The following is an 18,978-nucleotide window of genomic DNA, read 5'->3' as shown; positions in this document are numbered from 1 at the left end:
CACATTAACGGTCCTCCTAGAGCCGGTTCCATCGATATGAAGAGAGGTAAATACAAGTACACAGATGAAAAATGTATGACGGAGACAATGAAAATTAGATTGCATAGAGGTTGGATAAACGGGAGGAAAGGTAGACGTGATGGTAAATGAACTCTTTAGGTAATAAATATTCAAATCTCATTTAAAATATTTTTACATTTAAGGAATTTAAAGTTAAATTGAATTGAACCTAACTAAATGATAATTTTTTTTTAATAAAAATTAAATAAAACAAAGATGGAAACTGAATTACTTGAATTTTTTATTAAAATAAAAAATTTATAAAATCACAGGGATACTAAATTTCTATTGTGATGAATTTTTTTATCGATTTATTTTTATTTCAATTTATTTGATTTAATTGAATAAAAATTATACAATTGAATCTTAATGGAATTAATTGATATAATTATTTTTTTTTAAAAAAATAAAATTTAGAAATAAAAAAAATTATAATTCTAAATTCAAATTTATTCAATTTAATCCATTTTTTCATTAATATCCTGATTTAAAAGAGAAAAAAATGTAAAACATACGCCGCCTCATCGCTCCTCGGCTCTTGCCTCATGGTACCTGCTCAGCCTGTCTCACTAGCCACAAGCCACTTGTCGCTGTCCTCCCCCTGCGGCCTCGCCCATAGCAACCGAAGCAATCTCAGTTACGGCTCGTCCAGACTCTCGGTCTCCATCCATGGAGCCAGGGGTCGGCGGTGCCCCCGCCTCTGAGGTCCTCCATCCCGAGCCCCATGAACAGTCGCCGCGGCCGCTGCCACTGGTGTCGGCCGATGACAGCGTTGGCGTGGTGCCTTCTGACGCCTACGGCGTGGTCGAATCCCACCGTTTGGGTGCTCCCTTCGACAACACGCCCGCCTTCGAGCCGACTGAGCTGAGCTATGATGACGCCGTCGGTGGGGAAGATGCGCGGCCGATAGGTGCAGAGACGGCCGCCGACCTTGGTGGCTCTGCAATCGAGCGAGCTCACGCTTTCTTACCGGTAGATTCGATGGAGCCGATCTGTCAGGAGAGCTTGTGGTTGAGTGCGGATGCGGAAGCCACTCCGGCTCCTGTGAAGCGGAAGCGAGGGCGCCCGCCGAAGGCTCATGGTGCCGGGAGGAAGGCTACGGCTCCAAAGAAGAAGGATGAGGAGGAAGTGTGCTTTATATGCTTTGATGGTGGTAATCTTGTCGTCTGTGATCGTAGGTGGGTTTACCTGCTCCGCTCTGTAGGTGTTTTGTCTAAATTCCCCAAGTTTCTCTTGTTATTTGATCTGAATTTCTCCTTTTCTTTTACTAGGGGATGCCCTAAAGTATACCACCCCTCTTGCATCCACCGGGATGAGCCATTTTTTCGTTCACGGAGTCGCTGGAATTGTGGTATGTTTACCTGCGTGCTGTTGAGTTATGCAGGAGTTCAAATGCTTCTTTTACAGTTTCTAAGTGTTTCTTGTTCAAAAGATGACATCCCATCATGGTTTTCACCTTAATTTAAAGATATCTAGAATAGTTCTACATAGGCACCCTTCTATCCTTTTGTATTATCGGATTCAGCTTTGTATTCTTTATTTGCTCCTCAATTCACTTAACGCACCTTCAAATCTTCACCTTTTTTTCCAACCCTCACTGAATGCTTCCATGGTAAATATATGCCAGAACGAAACAGATTGCACGTGGAACAATATTCCCACCCAACATTGCCAAGCCCTTATGCCAAGTTGATCATTTGACTTTGCCTATAAGACCTCACTTAAGCTGAGGATCCACTACTATAACTCTGCCGAATTCTGATACCATTTTTACATGAGTTATTGTTTGATGAACTTTGTTCTATGAAAGGTAAAGCAACTCTCTCACCAGGGGAATGCCAACATGAACATACAATCTGGGATAGGAAATTGTGCCTGCCGACCCCAAAATGACTTCAATAAGTGTGTATTCCATTGAAAAGAGGTTAGCATGGGATCTTGGCCAACCAAGTCTATGCAATACTTGCACCAGGTTGCCAAAGGATCCACATCAAGGTCCAAGCACATTGTCACTTTTTAAAAAGTCCCTGTCATACCAGCCTACAAAAGTATTGGATAGAGAAGTACTTAATGTGAAACTTGTATTTACATACTTAATAGTGTTAGTTAGAGCCCTAAAGGCAATCATTTGATGATTGTATGGACTCATGTATATCATATTCATGTATATATATTAAGGCATTTGGTTTTTGGTTATTATGCTTATTTGTATTAGTGCTAGATAAAATAAGTATAGTAACGTCCTAGAGTAGAATGTTCATACCTATATCAATCGATTAGTTGAATCGATAGTGAGATGATATAGGGAACACTACTCTAAATCATTCCTAGTTGAGTATTAACATTCAGGGACAATGTTAATGCAATAAGACAAGCATGTAGGTCAGCTCGATGACTTGATCTCACAAGTCATGGATATAGAGATATCATGCTGACACATGGGTATACATTGGAGAATGTATACTGAATGACCCGCTATGAGAAAGTATCATGGATCGTTATATGAGTGTCATATACTTTCTCATGTGGCTATTAGTATGACTATTAGTCCTTAGACCTGAAGTCACCATGGATCCTTACATAAGGAGTTATGTACTTTGGTTTCGTCAAACGTCACCCGTAACTGGGTGGACTATAAAGGCGATTACCGGGTATGTAACAAATTATGCAGAGGGATGTGAGTGATGTAGATGGGATCTATCCCTCCCATATGACGGGAGCGACATCAATATTCTTGATAGAGTGAGACCACTAAGTGCATGGCCATGCCCAAATGAGTCAACATGAGATGTTGAGCTCATTTGATTGAGTGAGTCTACTTGGGGTTCAAGATTTAGATTGATTAGAGGATGACACGGTCTATGCCTCATATTGATCAATCTAGATGTCTAGGATAGAAGGACATTGTCATATATTTTGTGAGGAGTCACAATTGGTAGTCACAAGGTGATGTCGGATCTCGACATTCTTGTAACTTGGGTAGTAATGATGTGTTGCTAGATACCGCTCATTACTTATGCTCCTAAATGTGTTTAGGGCATTGCCAACGTTACAAGAACCTATAGGGTCACACACTAAGGACAATTAGATGGAGATTAGGTTCATATGATGAACCAAGAGGATTAGATTCATTTGATGAATCAAATTGGATTAAGAGTAATCCTAATTGGGCTAACTTGAGTTGGACTCAAGTTGATTCATGTATTCAATGAGTCTAATTTAGATTATGACTCATTAAATCAACTTAATTTAATGAATTAGAATCATTATATTAAGTTGGCTTGATTCAAATGGTTAGATTAGATCAACCATGGAAGAGATTTGGTCAAGTTTGACTTGACTTGAGAGGAAGTTTAAAAGTCAAGTTTGACTTGACTTTATGCCACCTCATTGGTGAGTTGGCATTGATGTGGACCAATGATGATGCACCACATCATCATGGTTGCCACCTCATGGAAGTTACAAAGCCATTCTCTTTAATGGCTTCATATTAATTGCAATTAATGCAATTAATTTGGGAGTTTTTCACAAGGTAGAGTGGCCGGCCACTTTGGGATGAATGTGGATTTCATTTTTCCATTCAAGTGGTGTATCTTCTTCTTCCTCCTCTTGAAGCTCTTCCTCTCCCTCTCCTCCTTGCTTGGCCGAACCTTACCAAGGTGCTAGCACACCTTTGTGTGAGGTTTTCTCCACCTACGTGTCCGTGTGGATACTTCTAGAGGACCGACGCTTGACGGTCTTGAGATCCAGCAACTCCTTGGACGAGCGGGAACGCAAAAGGGCTCGCTTCGAAGGTATAACTTTCATCTAGTGTAGATCTAAAGTTTTTACAAACTCGTACAAGAAAAAGGTTTTTCGATAATCTTGTTTACGAATCTTTGCACGAGATCCATGGCTTTGGGTGACTCGGGGTTTCCGCGACGCGAAAAAGTGGTTTTCGCGGCCCGAAGAACCCAACAAATAGGCCATAATCCGTCATCGAGTCTTAACAATAGGGTGCTAATGTCCCATATTTTTTTTTGGTCTGAGTAATTTAAAGTTCTTATAGTTACAAAAATTCTAATTAATCCTTGCCAATAGGTTTAGATATTTTGAATGTTGGTTGCTAAGCTAATAAAAACTGTCAGTTTTTTTTTTATTAAGATTGATATCAATATTTTTAATATTGGACAAACACAATTTGATAATGATGATATAAATCTTAATTAATATTCAACTATTAATAAGTAATCTTGAATTGTTAAATGATATTCTATTTTATATATTATTATCATCATCATTATTATTAGAATACCCTATGTGTGTCTTGATAAAAATTTAATGGCCTTATTGTCTCTTGCATTGTGTGTTTATACTTGATGACAATATTGTTTCTCCATCATGTATTCCGCCACTGTTGTTTGTCGTTTCTTCTTGCTTTCTGCAGTAACTAAGTTTTGCATTATCTGTGTGCGGTGGAGCTCCATCATAGTCCAGCGCCCAACAAACTCCACCTACAAATTGCGATCCATAAGGATTGCTGTCAGCAAAGAGCTTAGTTGAGAGGAGTTCAGGGCAAGCAAGGCACTTGCCTGCAAGATCTTCATGTGGGAAAGGAGTTTGTTTGCAAGAAGTTTGTGAGAGAGAGACTTTCACTGCTTGATAGTTGAAAATTCAGTGATTCAGAGAGTATTTCGTGCAAGAGAGGGGCTCAAGACTTTTAGAGAAGTTTGGAAATGTTTAAATTTTTTTTTTTGCTATCATTTTCATGCTTTGGATGCATTGAAACAATATTAGTACCGACATATGATAGGAATATACTGTTATTTTTATCTCATAATTTCAATTATTTCTCTATTTATAGCTAACTTAAACCTCTGATGGTCCATTGAGCCAATGACACACCACATTAGTTTTGTTAAATATCAAAGGTTGATCTTTGAGATTATGTTTTGTCCTCATTCTTTCAAATTTCTTGTTATTTCCCTGAAGCAGTGGAACCTTTTCCAGTAACACATGCAGTTGATTTCTTGCTCCTGAAAACTTGTTGGATCTTTCTCTGATTTGCAGGGTGGCATATATGCAGCATCTGTCAAAAGGCTGTCACTTACATGTGCTATACATGTACATATTCTGTTTGCAAAGCTTGCGTTGGAGGTGCTAATTTTTTCAGTGTTCAAGGCCAAAAGGGATTTTGTGAGACTTGCTATAAGACTATAATGTTAATAGAATCAAATGAAAAAACTAATGAGGAAAAGGTTTGCCTTCTTTCATCACTTGCACATTCTTTTCATTTTAGAGTTTGAACTTGTAAACCATGTTATGGTTTTTGAGTCTAATCCGATGTAACCATTATGGCATACAATGGTCTTTATGGAACATTATTGTTCCTCCTTATTGCCGTAGCTTCACTTTTGTCGGGGCCTTATCATCCACTCAAATATATCCTACCTTCGGTTGCACAAAATATGATCACAGAAACTAGAGAAGAAGACAATCATAGATGCCACTCATAAGGATGGAAGATTCAAACTTGTCCATGGAGAATCTCCTTCCCACCTATTTTGCTTACAAATTAGGAGTATGAAGCTTTCTTGGGTGCTAATTGGTAGGGCAATGAAAAGTTTCACTTGTCCTAATCAAGATGAAACAAAAAAAAATTGAAACCTTGCCTTAATTTGAAACATCATATTATTTCTTGTAAACAATAAAATCATGTTGCTGTGCTATAAATATTGACATTGGTTATTATGTCCAAACCAAAAAAGACATATCTAAATCTATTTAGTTTAGTTTTTTATTGTTATTTTTTAAATAGAATAATTTGGCTTGGTTTGCATATAATACTATATAATTTTACATTTTATAGGCCATATTTCTTATAAAGGAAGGAAACTATTAGGGAATTAGGAAAAGAAAATTCACAAGAGAAGAATTATAAAATAGTTTTCATTTGATTAGTTCCTTAAATATAAGGAATAAAGGGGGGGGACTTCAATTATAAACCTTTATTTATTAAAAATATTAATTATAAATGGATTTGAAAAGAAAAAATAATTTTATTATTTTTTTAAAGTTTAGATTTGAGCTCTATTTCACACAAAAAATGACTTTTTTTTTTATATCCAAATCAGATTGAAGCAAAATATGACAATATATAGAAAACAACAACAACCCAACAAGTTTTTATCCCATAAAGTGGGATTAGAAATATGTATCCTCCTGTGCCATTGGGGTCGATCCCCTAATATATCCTCATCTATATTTAAATAAATTTTATCCTTTTTTTATTGTTGCTAACTAAGTCTTATTTAGTCTCTCTCTTCCTCTATTAATGTATGTATTTATTATAGTCTCACATCATCTAACTGGAGCATGTTATTAGTGTTGGTTGATACTCGGAATATCGTACCGGTTCCCATGTACAAAAATTTTGTACAAGTCCTGAACCATTCCTAACAACCTATTGTGTTATTTAGAAATTAAATTAGGAATCGCAAGCGGAACTTAATATTATTGATTCCAAATTTAACTTATCTGTTCTTAGAGGTTTAGACTTGGATCACAAACGATACTTAACATTATTGATCCAAATCCACCCATGTTACAAATTCAATTAAATATTAATTTCAGAGATTGACTTCCAGGTTAAACATGGCGAGACACTAGGCCTTCTTGGGTATGGGAGCATCCACCACTTCCTAGATAAAGCCTTTCAACGAAATTTAATATTTAATTTCCTTATAGTAACCCTAGGTTTAACCAAAAGGAACAATCGAATCACAAGATCAAAAGAAAAACAAAAGAACACAAACTCGAATCACAAATTCGAAACCTAGAATTATATGTCTCTTGTGTTTGGTATTTCAAAATCTATACAAAGAAAACTAGTATGATGCGGAATAGAATTACTAGTTATACCTTTCTTTGTAAACAACAACCTCTTGATCTTCTATCGTATTCCTCTTCTTATCTCGGACGTCGTGTGAACGACGATCTACCGAGACGAGAACCACCCAAGTTTCCTTCTTCTCCAAGCAAGTTTCGGCCATCACAAGAACTCCAAGAGAAGATGAGGTTCGACCACTACCACCAAGCTCCAAGGGATGCTAGAAACAAAGCCTCATTTCTCTACTTCTCCAAGCAAAATCCGGCCACCAAGGACTCCCCAAGAGTTGATGCTGCCGGCCACCAAAGAAGAAGAAAAAGAGATAAAGAAGGATGAGGGCGGACCACCACCAAGGAGAGAGGAATAATAGAAGTAATGTTGTGAGGTGAGACACCTCTACCCTCTTTTTTATATTCCTTGGTCTTGGCAAATAAGGAAAGTTCTAATAAAAACTTCCTTATTTTCCTTGCCATTGAAAAGGAAAATTTAACTAATTAAAAATCCTTTTCTCTATTAATGTGGTCGGCCATATCTAATCCTCCAAGGAAGGAAAGTTTTAAACACAAAATTAAAACTTCCTAATTTGTTTCCGGAAATTTTTAAATAAAAATTTCTCTTTTAAAAATTCCCTTCATGGTTGGTTATAAAAGGAAACTTTTATAAATTAAAATCTCTCTATTAAAACATGTGGATGATTTCAAAAAGGAAAGTTTTCTTAAAATTAAAAACTTCCTTTCAATCTACAAATAAGGAAAGATATCAAATCTTTTCTCTTAATCTTTTGTAGAAACTATAAAAGGAAAGATTTAATTTTTAAACTCTCTTTTTAAAATCATGAGGATGGTTACAAAAAAGGAAAGTTTTATCAAAAATTAAAATCTTCCTTCTATCTACAAATAAAGAAAGATATCAAACCTTTTTTTTAATCTTTTGTAGAAAACTATAAAAGGAAAGATTTAAATTTTAAATTCTTTTTTATAACCATGACTTCCACATAAGAAAAGATTTTAAAAGATAAAATCCTTTTATTTTAATGTGGCCGGCCAATTAAGCTTGGGTTCAAGCTAGGGCCGACCACCTAATGAAACCAACTCACCTTGGTTTGGCCGGCCCTAGCTTGGGCTCCAAGCTAGGCTTGGCCGACCACCTTAAGGTGGGTAAGAAGGTGTGTATGGGTGGGTATAATACTTTATAAATAAAAGGCTACGATAGGGACCGAGAGGAGGAATTGGTTTTGGTGTCCCGATGAAATTAAGCTTCCCGTGTTTGCCTCGAACACCTAACTTAATTTCATCATTAATAATTCATACCACTAAATAATTATTATTGAACTACCGCACCAATCTCAAATTACATTTTGGGCTCCTTATCATGAGTGTGTTAGTCTCCCTGTGTTTAAGATATAGAATGCCCACTAATTAAATGAATTACACAACTCACTTAATTAATATCTAGCTCCAAGAGTAGTACCACTCAACCTTATCGTCATGTCGGACTAAGTCCACCTGCAGGGTTTACATGACAATCCTTATGAGCTCCTCTTGGGGACATTATCAACCTAGATTACTAGGACACAGTTTCCTTCTATAATCAACAACACACACTATAAATAATATCATTTCCCAACTTATCGGACCTCTTAATTTATCGAACTAAATCTCACCCATTGATAAGTTAAAGAAATAAATACTAGATATATGTGTTTGTTATTATATCAGGATTAAGAGCACACACTTCCATAATAACAAAGATATTTTTCTTTTATTCAGTCAGTATAAAAAGAACTTACCTTAAATGGTCCAGCTCAATACACTCAGAGCGTACTAGTGTAATTTTATAGTTAAGATAAACTAATACCAAATTACACTACGACTATTCCAATAGTTTGTTCCTTTCCATTTTAGTCGTAAGCTACTATTTATAATTTATAAGGAATTGATAACATGATCTTCTGTGTGTGACACCACATACTATGTTATTTACAATATAAATTAATTGAACAACTACACTTAGCATAAATGTAGACATTTGACCAATATGATTCTTATTTCTAGATAAATGTTTATACAAAAAGCTAAGCTTTTAGTATATACTCTAACAATTAGACGCTTAAGTATATGCTCAGATCATCTTAATTGCATTTCTTGGAGTTTTTCTACACTAGACACAATTCCAACTTTCTCTTGAATGTCCTCGTTGTTATTTATGCATCTTTATATTCTCGCATATCCACCTTAACATCCTTATCTATGTGACTTTCATCTTTTGTTGGTGTGTTTATTTTATAGCTTAACATAGCATGTCTAATCACCGCTTTGTAAACATCCCTTTAAGTTTTAAAAGTACCTTAAGATAATATAAAGAATATTTGATGCTCTCCTCCATTTCAACCATCTTGCTTATATTAAAACATCTCTATCACCCACTCCATCCTTTTGCAAACATGATCTTAGATAAGTAAAGTTCTCAATTACCGGTAACTCGTCACCTCCAACCTTAATAATTTCCTTGCTATGCCTAATACTGCTAAATTTAAATTCTATATAATTTGTCTTTACTAAGCTTAAAACTTCTTCCTTTTAATGTTTTCCGCTAAGATTGAAGCTTAATATTTATTCTTTCACATGTCTATCGACCAAAATAGTTATTTGCAAATAACATTCACTATGGTAACGTGTCTCAGATGTTTCCATGAGTTTGTTCATGACTAGTATAAAATAGTATGTACTTAGAGTTGATTCTTAATATAACTCTTTTTCTGTACGAATTGCTTTAGTTAATTCAGCTAGAGTCTTCATATTTATTATTACATACTTATATATATCTTTAATTGTTTTAATATATGCTAAGCTAACATTTTTTTTTAGAATTCTCTATATAATTTCTTGATGATTCTATCAAAAGTTGTTTTTAAAGGTTAATGAATACCATGGTCTTGCTTCTTTTCCCAATAATTTTCAATAGTTATTAGAGAAAATGTATAGTATCTATTATCGATTTTTCATATATGAATCCAAATTAATTTTCCGTTATTTTAGTTTCTTCATTTTTTTCTATTACTTTTTCCTAAAGTTTTATAGTATGATTAATTAACTTGATGCCCTTATAATTTACATAATTTTGTACGTTTTTTGGTTTTATATAGGGGACTTACTTTCCCTGATCACACATTTCTTTTGTTTCAATATCTAGTTGAATTCATTTTTAAGACATTCAATATCATGCTTCCCCAAACATTTCCATATCTCGAATATCATCAAGTCTAACCGCTTTCCTATTTTACATTCCATTTAATATTTGTACTTTTGTACTACTTTGGAAGTTTTAATTTTTTGATAAAAATTTAAATTTCTATACTTCTCTACATACGTAAGTTTCTTAAGCTAAGTTGATCACTTAATCTTTTATTAAAAAGTTGATGAAAATACTTTTTTCATTGCTCTTTTATTTCCTCATCCGATTCATTTTTATTACATCCTAATTGGGTAAGATCCCTTGTTTTCCTCTCTCTCACTTTAGTTATTTTATAGATGTCTCTTTCCCCTTCTTTTATATTAAGTTGTCGATACAAGGGTTTAAAAGTTTTCTTTTTTAGTTTCCCTCGCTATTTTCTTGGTTTCTTTCTTGGCTACTACATACTTTTTTAACTTTCTTCATTTTTGCAAGTGTATAATAACTTATAGGCAATTTATTTTTCTATCACTTTCTCTTGTACTTATTCTACCACCAAGATTCTCTATTTGGTGGTGCTCGTCCTCTTGACTGAGTATGCTCTTGGCCACAATTTTCAAATTCGATGCCATCTTATCCGATGTTGTATTCAAGTCGCCATGTATTCCTCTTAATACGTATGCTTCTACCCTCTCCTTAAAGATACTTTGCTTCATATCCTTTAATTTCCACCACTTGATTGTAGGAGTTATGCATGTTTTCCTTCTATTGATACTATGCTTGAGATGTGTATATATCACTAACTTATGTTGGGTAATTAAATCTTCTCTAGGGATAACCTTTGTAATTTTTATAATTTTTTCTATCTCTCTTTTTAATTATAAGAAAGTTAATTTGCGATTTATTGTTCTAACTTTTGAACGTAACAAAATCTTCTTCTCTCTTATGGAAAAATGTATTAGTTATTATAAGTTCATATGCTATTGTGAAATTCAATATAACTTTTCCTTCATTTCTGGTTCAAAAATCATAACCCAATACACCCTATTGTATTCGTCATTTCTTACCCATATATGCCCATTTCAATTTCTTCCTATTAAAATCATCTTGATTGCTGAAATATTTTATATTACCCTATCTAGGTCTTTCCAAAATTAATAAATGTTTGGTGTTTCCATTTAATTTTATTTGAGGTGTATATATGCTAAATATATAGTTTCTTTTGCTACTACTATCTTAAGAGTTATAATTTTAGCTCCCTTCCCAACTATTATTATTATTTTATCTTTTAACGAGCTATCTATAATAATATCTACTCTAAGCTTTCTTATGTTTCATAACTTAAAACTTTAGTTATTTATCATCATTGTAATCTGTCCTATCCATTTTGTCTCTTATAAGAATAAAACATTAATTCTTCTCCTAATTATCTTTGCCTATCATTTTACAGCGTGCGTTTCTATGTTTCATATTCCAAATTTAAGACAATTAGTTTTCCGATAATGTCTGTGTGATAATTCTTACATGTTTAACACTATATCTAATTTTTCATAGGGATATAATGATTTTTGCAGAGACATTGCAGTCTGCATATTTAACACTATACCTGATTTCTCATGGAGATATAGTGATCTTTATAGAAACGTTGTAGTTCAATTCTGCAATGCGTTTTTTCTAGGGAATAATCTAATATTCGTGTAAGATTAGTGTAATAGTTTGATGGATTTATACATAATATTTGCCTTTGTTTGATGTTGGCATACAACTTAACGCAATTCTCTTATCTAGGCTTGAGATCGGCCATGGTAGAGTTTATTCGCTATGGATGGAGTTTGAAGTAATATAGAAAATTTTTAAAAAAAATTCCAAGCCTTTCTTTTCCTTCCTCTTTTGTGGTGTCATTGAGGAAATCTTTCGCTTACTGTAATTTCTTTTTGCTTTCCTTCTCATGTCGGAAAACACCTTTATTGAAAAATAAAATTGAATTTAAAAGCCATAATTCTATTGCTTGTTTGGTCTAAATTGTATATGGTTTCAGTTAACCTGCATTCTTTAAAAAAATAGTACTTGGTTTATTAAGAACTCTGTTCTTCTCATACAGGTTAATGTTATTTTATAATGAAGACTAGTAGGCTAGTCATTAATTAGACATAGTCTGCCACATGAGATAAAGTGTCTTTCTAGGTCCCTAATCTTAATTTTGTTTGTTGCAGCCCAATAAACTTTATGGTAATTGACCTAGTTGCTGCAATTATCTTTGGTTTGTTATTCCAAGATAGTTTTGCATGGTTGCATTTTTCTAAAAAGTATCTTGTTATTCTAAAAAATAGTTTACTTGGTCACATATTTCTGTAAGGCGCCTCAAGAAATTGCATATACTTCATGCATTGCCATTATGCTAACATGTTGCATAAAAAATTATTCTCCTTAGAAGATGCACTAGATGATCCATTCTCATTGAAGGCAAACTCTCTCATGTAACTTCTTGAGGACTCTCATGCATTGCCATTATGCTAACATGCTAACATTGAAGGCAAACTCTCACAAATGATAATCCTCCTTGCCTCTATGGTTCTAATCTTCTCTATTTGTATGTAATCCTACATGAGGACTTCTAATATGACCACCTCTTTGTCATGCATGTGCAACCTGGTTTAGAAATCCTTAGAATATGCCTTGTATATGACAACATAGGCTTATATGGCAAGAAACTAAATTGCATTTCTTTGTGTAAGCATCAAATGCTAAACTAAACCATAACTTGTCAAAGTTAAAATCATGTTCAAATTAATTTTGATTAATATAATTATTCTAAATAGATAAAAAACATATTCTACATATTACTCATGTCAATATATTATTTTTAGATGAGATTTATTTTCCATTTCATGTGATATCTGTTGCTTATATTGTTGTTGTTGTTGCTCATGCACATGTGAGCTGAATGTCATAGTGAGGCATTTAACCGTGAAAAAATCATTGTCTTGTTGCAACACTCCAATAAAAGATCCATGTGATACTAGTGTATGAGATGAGAATCGTGCATACTAAGATTTACCCTAGTTCCAAATAAGATGTTTGAGATTGAACAATGTTTAGCTAATATAAATTTTAACATATATCCATGGATTTTAAGCGCTGATGGTTATTGGTTAGCATGTAGAAATGTACTCTTTCGACAATCGACCAATACCAAATATGATGTCAGCATAGGTACATACTGTCAACCATGCCAATTCAATTTTAATGGTGACAACGGCTACAAAGCCTATATTGGCCGATACTATATAGGATTCGTCGAGGTTGGAAGATTTTCTTCATATAACTCATTCTTAGATCAGGGAGGAGATCAAATGCATAAAACAAGATGGGAAGGAAAGAAGTGCTAACAAAAACATCAACAATAAAGAGGAGTGACAACAAGTAGAGGTGACAATTAATGTCATGTTATGTGATCACGACATAATATAAAAATATAATATATCACGTGACTAATTATATACTACCTTTATGGCAAAGTTGAAAAAAAACAAGATTGATATACCTTATTTGTTCTGATTTTAGTTGTGCCCAACTCATAATGAATAACCCCATGTGAGCACTCCAAATGGAACCAAAATTGTATTGTTCTAGTCAAAGACCAAACCACCTTCGGCACAATTTAGATACTATAATGATATGACCTAGTCATAATGATTGAGATACTTCATTTTGTTCTAGTCATAATGATTTAGATACTTCATTTTGTTCCTCCACTACAATGATACTTTAAATCCTGCCCTTAGTTGTGCTCACACATGGTGAATTAGATATAGTGGAGGAACAAAATGAAGAAAAATAAGAAGAGAACTCAAATATGCTAGAGTTTGGTACTCAATTAGATTGATTTGGTTTTGACATCGTGTTGCACTAGCCAAACACTTGGCCTGTTTTGCCATGAAACAAAGTATGCCAAAATAATTTAGATAAATATTGTTTCTTTAATGTCCTTCCACTTTGTTTATTCACTTGTAAAAGTACGATTGCAATTAAATACTTAATTGAATTAAATTTTAGTGTAATTGTGAAAAAATGTGGATAGAATTGATATTACTCCAATTTTTTTTTTACAATCAGAATGGGAATACCCACTATATACAACATTACAATAGAAGAGAGAATATGAAACTAATTATTCTGTATATAAGAAATTAATATCTTTCTAACTAAATCCCTTGATTTTCTACTTTGTGCTCACAACTGTTTTATTTCTGTATAAGCTGTGAAATCTTTTCATAGCTGTTTGACACAGCTATATAAATTGTGAAATGAATAGTTTGTCAAATTTGTACATGCTATGATAGTTGTTTGACACTCCCCCTCAAGTTGAGGAATAGATGTTTTCCATTCCCCAGCTTTGTAACGACCCGCCTTCTACTGACTAGGCTGTGAGGCCGATCGCTACATTATGCTGTGCTAAATTACTATTGCGGAAATCTGGATTGATTAAAATTTCACTAAACTGAGTACTGTAAAATCTGAACTTAATATTCTAGGTGTACCTAGGAGTTGTACACATGCTAGGGAAGATAATCTATGCCTCTCGAATGTCCTGCTAGCTGTAATCAGGCATTTCAATCGATCCATGAATCGATTGGGCTGTCGGATCGATCCAGTGATCGATCCAGCTTGATACCGGCACGGAGAAAGCTCTGGATCGGTCGGCTGACCGATCCACAAGCTTTATCGCTTCTGTATGTGGCTGGATCGGTCTACCGACCGATCCAGGAGTACACTGATCGGTCGGTAGACCGATCCAGTGGCTCACTGATCGGTCGGCTGACCGATCAGTGAGCTTCTGTACTCCCTGTTCGCATCTGGATCGGTCGGCTGACCGATCCATAACCGACGCTAACTCTCTGTTCGCGACTGGATCGGTCAGCTGACCGATCCAGTGGCACAACCTAACCCTGATCGATCTGTAGATCGATCTGGGTTTCTGATTTCGAATCAGAACCCCTGATTTCAGCACTATTTCGTGCCTCAATCACATTACATGTTCTAAGATGGCTAGGAAACACTCTAACAACCACAACTAACATTCTAACATCATAAAGAACAATGTTCTAAGCATAATAGAGTGCATGGTTAACTAATTCATAGCGATCAACATACTAAAGTGCAAATTGCTAAAACACTAAAAAGTACTAATGTTTAAACAAAGCTTGCTAGAGTTCCCTAAGATCTTCTTTCCAAGTTCCTGCCCACACACATCTTCGTAGCATTGCCCTCCAGCCTCCGCTAGTCCATCTTTCCTTTACCTTTATCTGCAGTATAAGGAAAAGAAAGTATCTATAAGCTTTCGCTTAGTAAGAAACCATCTACCTCACTAAAACATGCATTCGATGCAATATGCTTTTAAAACATGCTGTTTGAAAGTGCACTGATTAGACTGAAACATGGCATGTTATCATACATAGAAATCAAGCTAGTCATGGCATACTATCATCTAAACATGTGTAATAAAAGCTGAACATGAACACCAAGCATGGCATACAAAGCTAACCATAACTATCATGTGTAACAACAAAGAAAACTGAGCTGAACATGAATTAAACTGGTTTGGAACTGAATTCAAACTCAACTAACATAACTGATCTTTATGAGTTTTGAAAAACTATAATATAATAGATTAACATACATAATCATACTGCTAATGGGCCCGACAACTGTACATGCTATGCGCGCATCCTTAACTAGACCCGGGGTTGCAAATCCCGAATTTAGTAAGGTTTACTAGGTTATCTAAACCTAGGGACCGACTATGGGAGCCCAGCCCAATGGATATCTAATCCTGTACAGTGCCACTACTGAAAATAAAATACTGAATCATAGCTAATTAATTTACCTTGCTTCTACTAGGTTATCTGAACCTAGAGGCGACTGTGGGTGCCCACCCATAGGACCGTAGTCCTATATATGCTGTGGCAAGGCTAACTAAACTATTTAAATGCTTCTATTGCATTTACTGAGCTATTAAAATGCCTAAGTTGCATTTTTCTGTGCTAAATAATTTAATCGAACACTTAGTATGCGCTAATTCGCATCCTTTGTGTCGATAGTCTACATATTACTAAACTAAGACATGAAATTCACACGAAAGCTACTTATACTGCAGGTGAGGGGTTTCTTACCTCGTACGCTAATTTTCTTACAACTCTATTCGCTAGAATTCCGGTGGAGACGATCCTTTCGACAATCTCCTCGCTCCAACGCGTTCTTCTCGCGGAGGGGAACGTTCTTGTGCTGGAATCGCTGCCGGAAGGTGCTCTTAGGGCCCTTGGGAGAGAACCCTAGGGTTGGCGCCGAGAGGAAGAAGGAGAAGGAGAGGGGGCGGCGTGTAAGGTGAGGTCTCGGTGGAGAATTCCCGAACCAAAGAAATAAACCAAACCCACTCAAGTTTTCTATTTATTTTAAGTGGGTATTTCGGCCCAACTCTAATATAAATATTATTGATTCCCTCTTCTTTCAGCACACCCTGCTGGGGCTCCTGGCTAGCTGGATTCACTTAAGTCTTGGCTCGGCTAGAGGTCATGGGTTCAATTCCCGCGAAGGCCGTTTTACGCTTATATTTATTTTTGCTACTTCCGCTACTCTAAAAATTCCGAAAAAATATCTAAAAATCCAGAAAAATCATACAATATTTCTAATATAGTTTTGAGAATTTTCGGGCGTTACAAGCTTAACTATGAGATCGTGAAATCTTGAACTGTTCAGTCCCTTTGTTAACATATCAGCCAATTGTAATTCTGACGGAACATATGATATACATACGAATCCTTCTTTCAATTTTTCCTTGATGAAATGTTTATCAATTTCAATATGTTTAGTCCTATCATGTTAATAGGATTATGAGCAATATTTATAGCTAACTTATTGTCACAATAGAGTTTCACGGGAGATTCCCATTTGATTTTCAAATCATCCCGAATAATCTTCAATCGTAGTTCACATAATCGTGGAGCAATGGCTCTAAATTCTGATTCTGTAGATGATCTTGCCACCACATTTTGCTTCTTGCTCCTCCATGTCACCATATTACCACCAAGGAAAGTACAATCTTCTATCCACTAGAGAACTTGCATAGTCTGCATCTGTGTAAGTTTCTAAAGCTAGTGTTTCATTTCTCTTGAACAAAATTACCTTTCCTGGAGGGCCTTTCAAGTAAGCTTGAAGGTGAGATTCTCTTAGATCATGCATGAATTGCCTGATTACACTCACATCATATACAATGTCTGGATGAGTGTGAGAAAGGTATATGAGCCTACCAACCAACCTCTGAAACATTCTTTTGTCAACAGTTGGTTCTTCCTTAGCTTCTCCTATCTTGTGATTTGGATCCATTGGATTAGACAGTTTGTAGATTTTGGCCTAGGCGGCCCCTATCCGAACCGAAAATCTCCTATTCGACCAAACTAGGCGGTACTATTTATGTGCGATCCTAGGCGCCGAATAGGCGGTCTATTCGGCCTAGGCGCCGCCTAGACCGAATAGGTTTTTTTTGTTTTGGACCAAATCCTTTTTTCTATAATTATTTATGGCCCAAAAGCCCAAAACTACTATGTTTCTTTCCACAGTTCCACCCTAATCTCTCTCCGAATCTCTCTGCCGCTGCAAAAGCATCGTCGCGACGTTCATTCCAGTCCACCCGTTCACCGTTCTCTGCCACGCCCCACTGGAATCTCTCTGGCGCCCTAATATCTCTGCATCAAACTCGAAGAAGCAAGAATCTGCACCACTGGTGAGGACTAGAAGCAAGAATCTGCACCACTGGTGAGGACTGATTCTTCCATGTTTCTTGCTTGCCTTCTTCCTTCTTCTTTGATGCTTCTTGGTTCTTCAATGCTTCTTGGTGCTTCTGCCTTCTTGCTTCTTGGTTCTTCTTTGATGCTTCTTGGTTCTTCTTGGTGCTTTTGCCTTCTTGGCTCTTCGATGTTTCTTGGTTCTTTGATGCTTCTTGGTGCTTCTTCCTTCTTGCTTCTTCTTCGATGCTTCTTGGTGCTTCTTCTTTCTTGCTTCTTCTTTTATACTTCTTGGTTCTTCGATGCTTCTTGGTGCTTCTGCCATCTTGCTTCTTGGTTCTTCTTTGATGCTTCTTGGTTGATTAAAGAGATTTGACATGCTAATACAGTAATACTTACTGAATTAATGAGGGTTATCGGTTACAATTTTTCATTGGAAGCTTTTGTTAATGTTACAATTCATTAATTTTTCATTAGAAGCTTTTTCATTGGCCTGCTATTATGCGGTTATGACATCTTCAACTACTCCCGAGGGTTTGGGCTCGGTTAGTGTTTCTCAAGCTTCTCAAGATTGTGAAGTACTAAAACGAAAATCGAACGATGTTGGATGGGTGTATGGGATGTTAATTGATGCGAAGAACTTGGACAAAATCAAATGTATTTTGTCTGGAAAAGTTATGTCTGGAGGAGTTTACAGAATAAAAGAACATGTAGCACACATAATGGGAAATGTGTCTGCATGTCCAAAGTCTTCAAAAGATGATCAAGCTAAGTGTAGAAATGCAATTAATGAGGGAAAGATGAAGAAGAGAAACAAGAAAATTTAAGAGGAATCTTTAAGATCGAATGTGAATATTCAAAAAGACATTGATGTGGATGCATTTCAAGAGTCTTTTGGGAACATGAAACCATCACGTACCCTTGGTCTTAGGGATAAGTTTTCAAGTGTCATTAACCCAGAGATTTTTTGAACTTAGCAAAGAACAAGCGGGAACAAACATCAATGATGCTCTTTTCAAAGAAAGAACAAGTCTGGTTAAAGAATATGTCTGTAGATGGACGTATGAAGCTGGTGTTTCTTTTAATGCTGTTGATAGA

The 18,978-nt window shown here is 35.5% G+C and overlaps 1 protein-coding gene across 1 annotated transcript in view; it reads left to right on the top strand.

The window, feature by feature from the left end:
* The first annotated feature begins 586 nt into the window (after positions 1 to 586).
* Positions 587 to 18,978, top strand: part of LOC121975138 (zinc finger CCCH domain-containing protein 19-like) — a 42,778-nt gene continuing 24,386 nt past the window's right edge. Inside the window, exons 1-3 of the mRNA XM_042526565.1 lie at positions 587 to 1,238; positions 1,332 to 1,411; positions 5,110 to 5,297. Coding sequence (XP_042382499.1) covers positions 730 to 1,238; positions 1,332 to 1,411; positions 5,110 to 5,297 — 777 coding nt within the window. The 5' untranslated portion in view covers positions 587 to 729. The remainder of the gene's footprint in view (positions 1,239 to 1,331; positions 1,412 to 5,109; positions 5,298 to 18,978) is intronic.

This window comes from Zingiber officinale, chromosome 4B (genome assembly GCF_018446385.1).
Source record: "Zingiber officinale cultivar Zhangliang chromosome 4B, Zo_v1.1, whole genome shotgun sequence".
Taxonomy (NCBI): Eukaryota; Viridiplantae; Streptophyta; class Magnoliopsida; order Zingiberales; family Zingiberaceae; genus Zingiber; species Zingiber officinale.
Note: the sequence above shows the minus strand (reverse complement) of the source record. Positions and strands in the feature narration are given on the sequence as shown.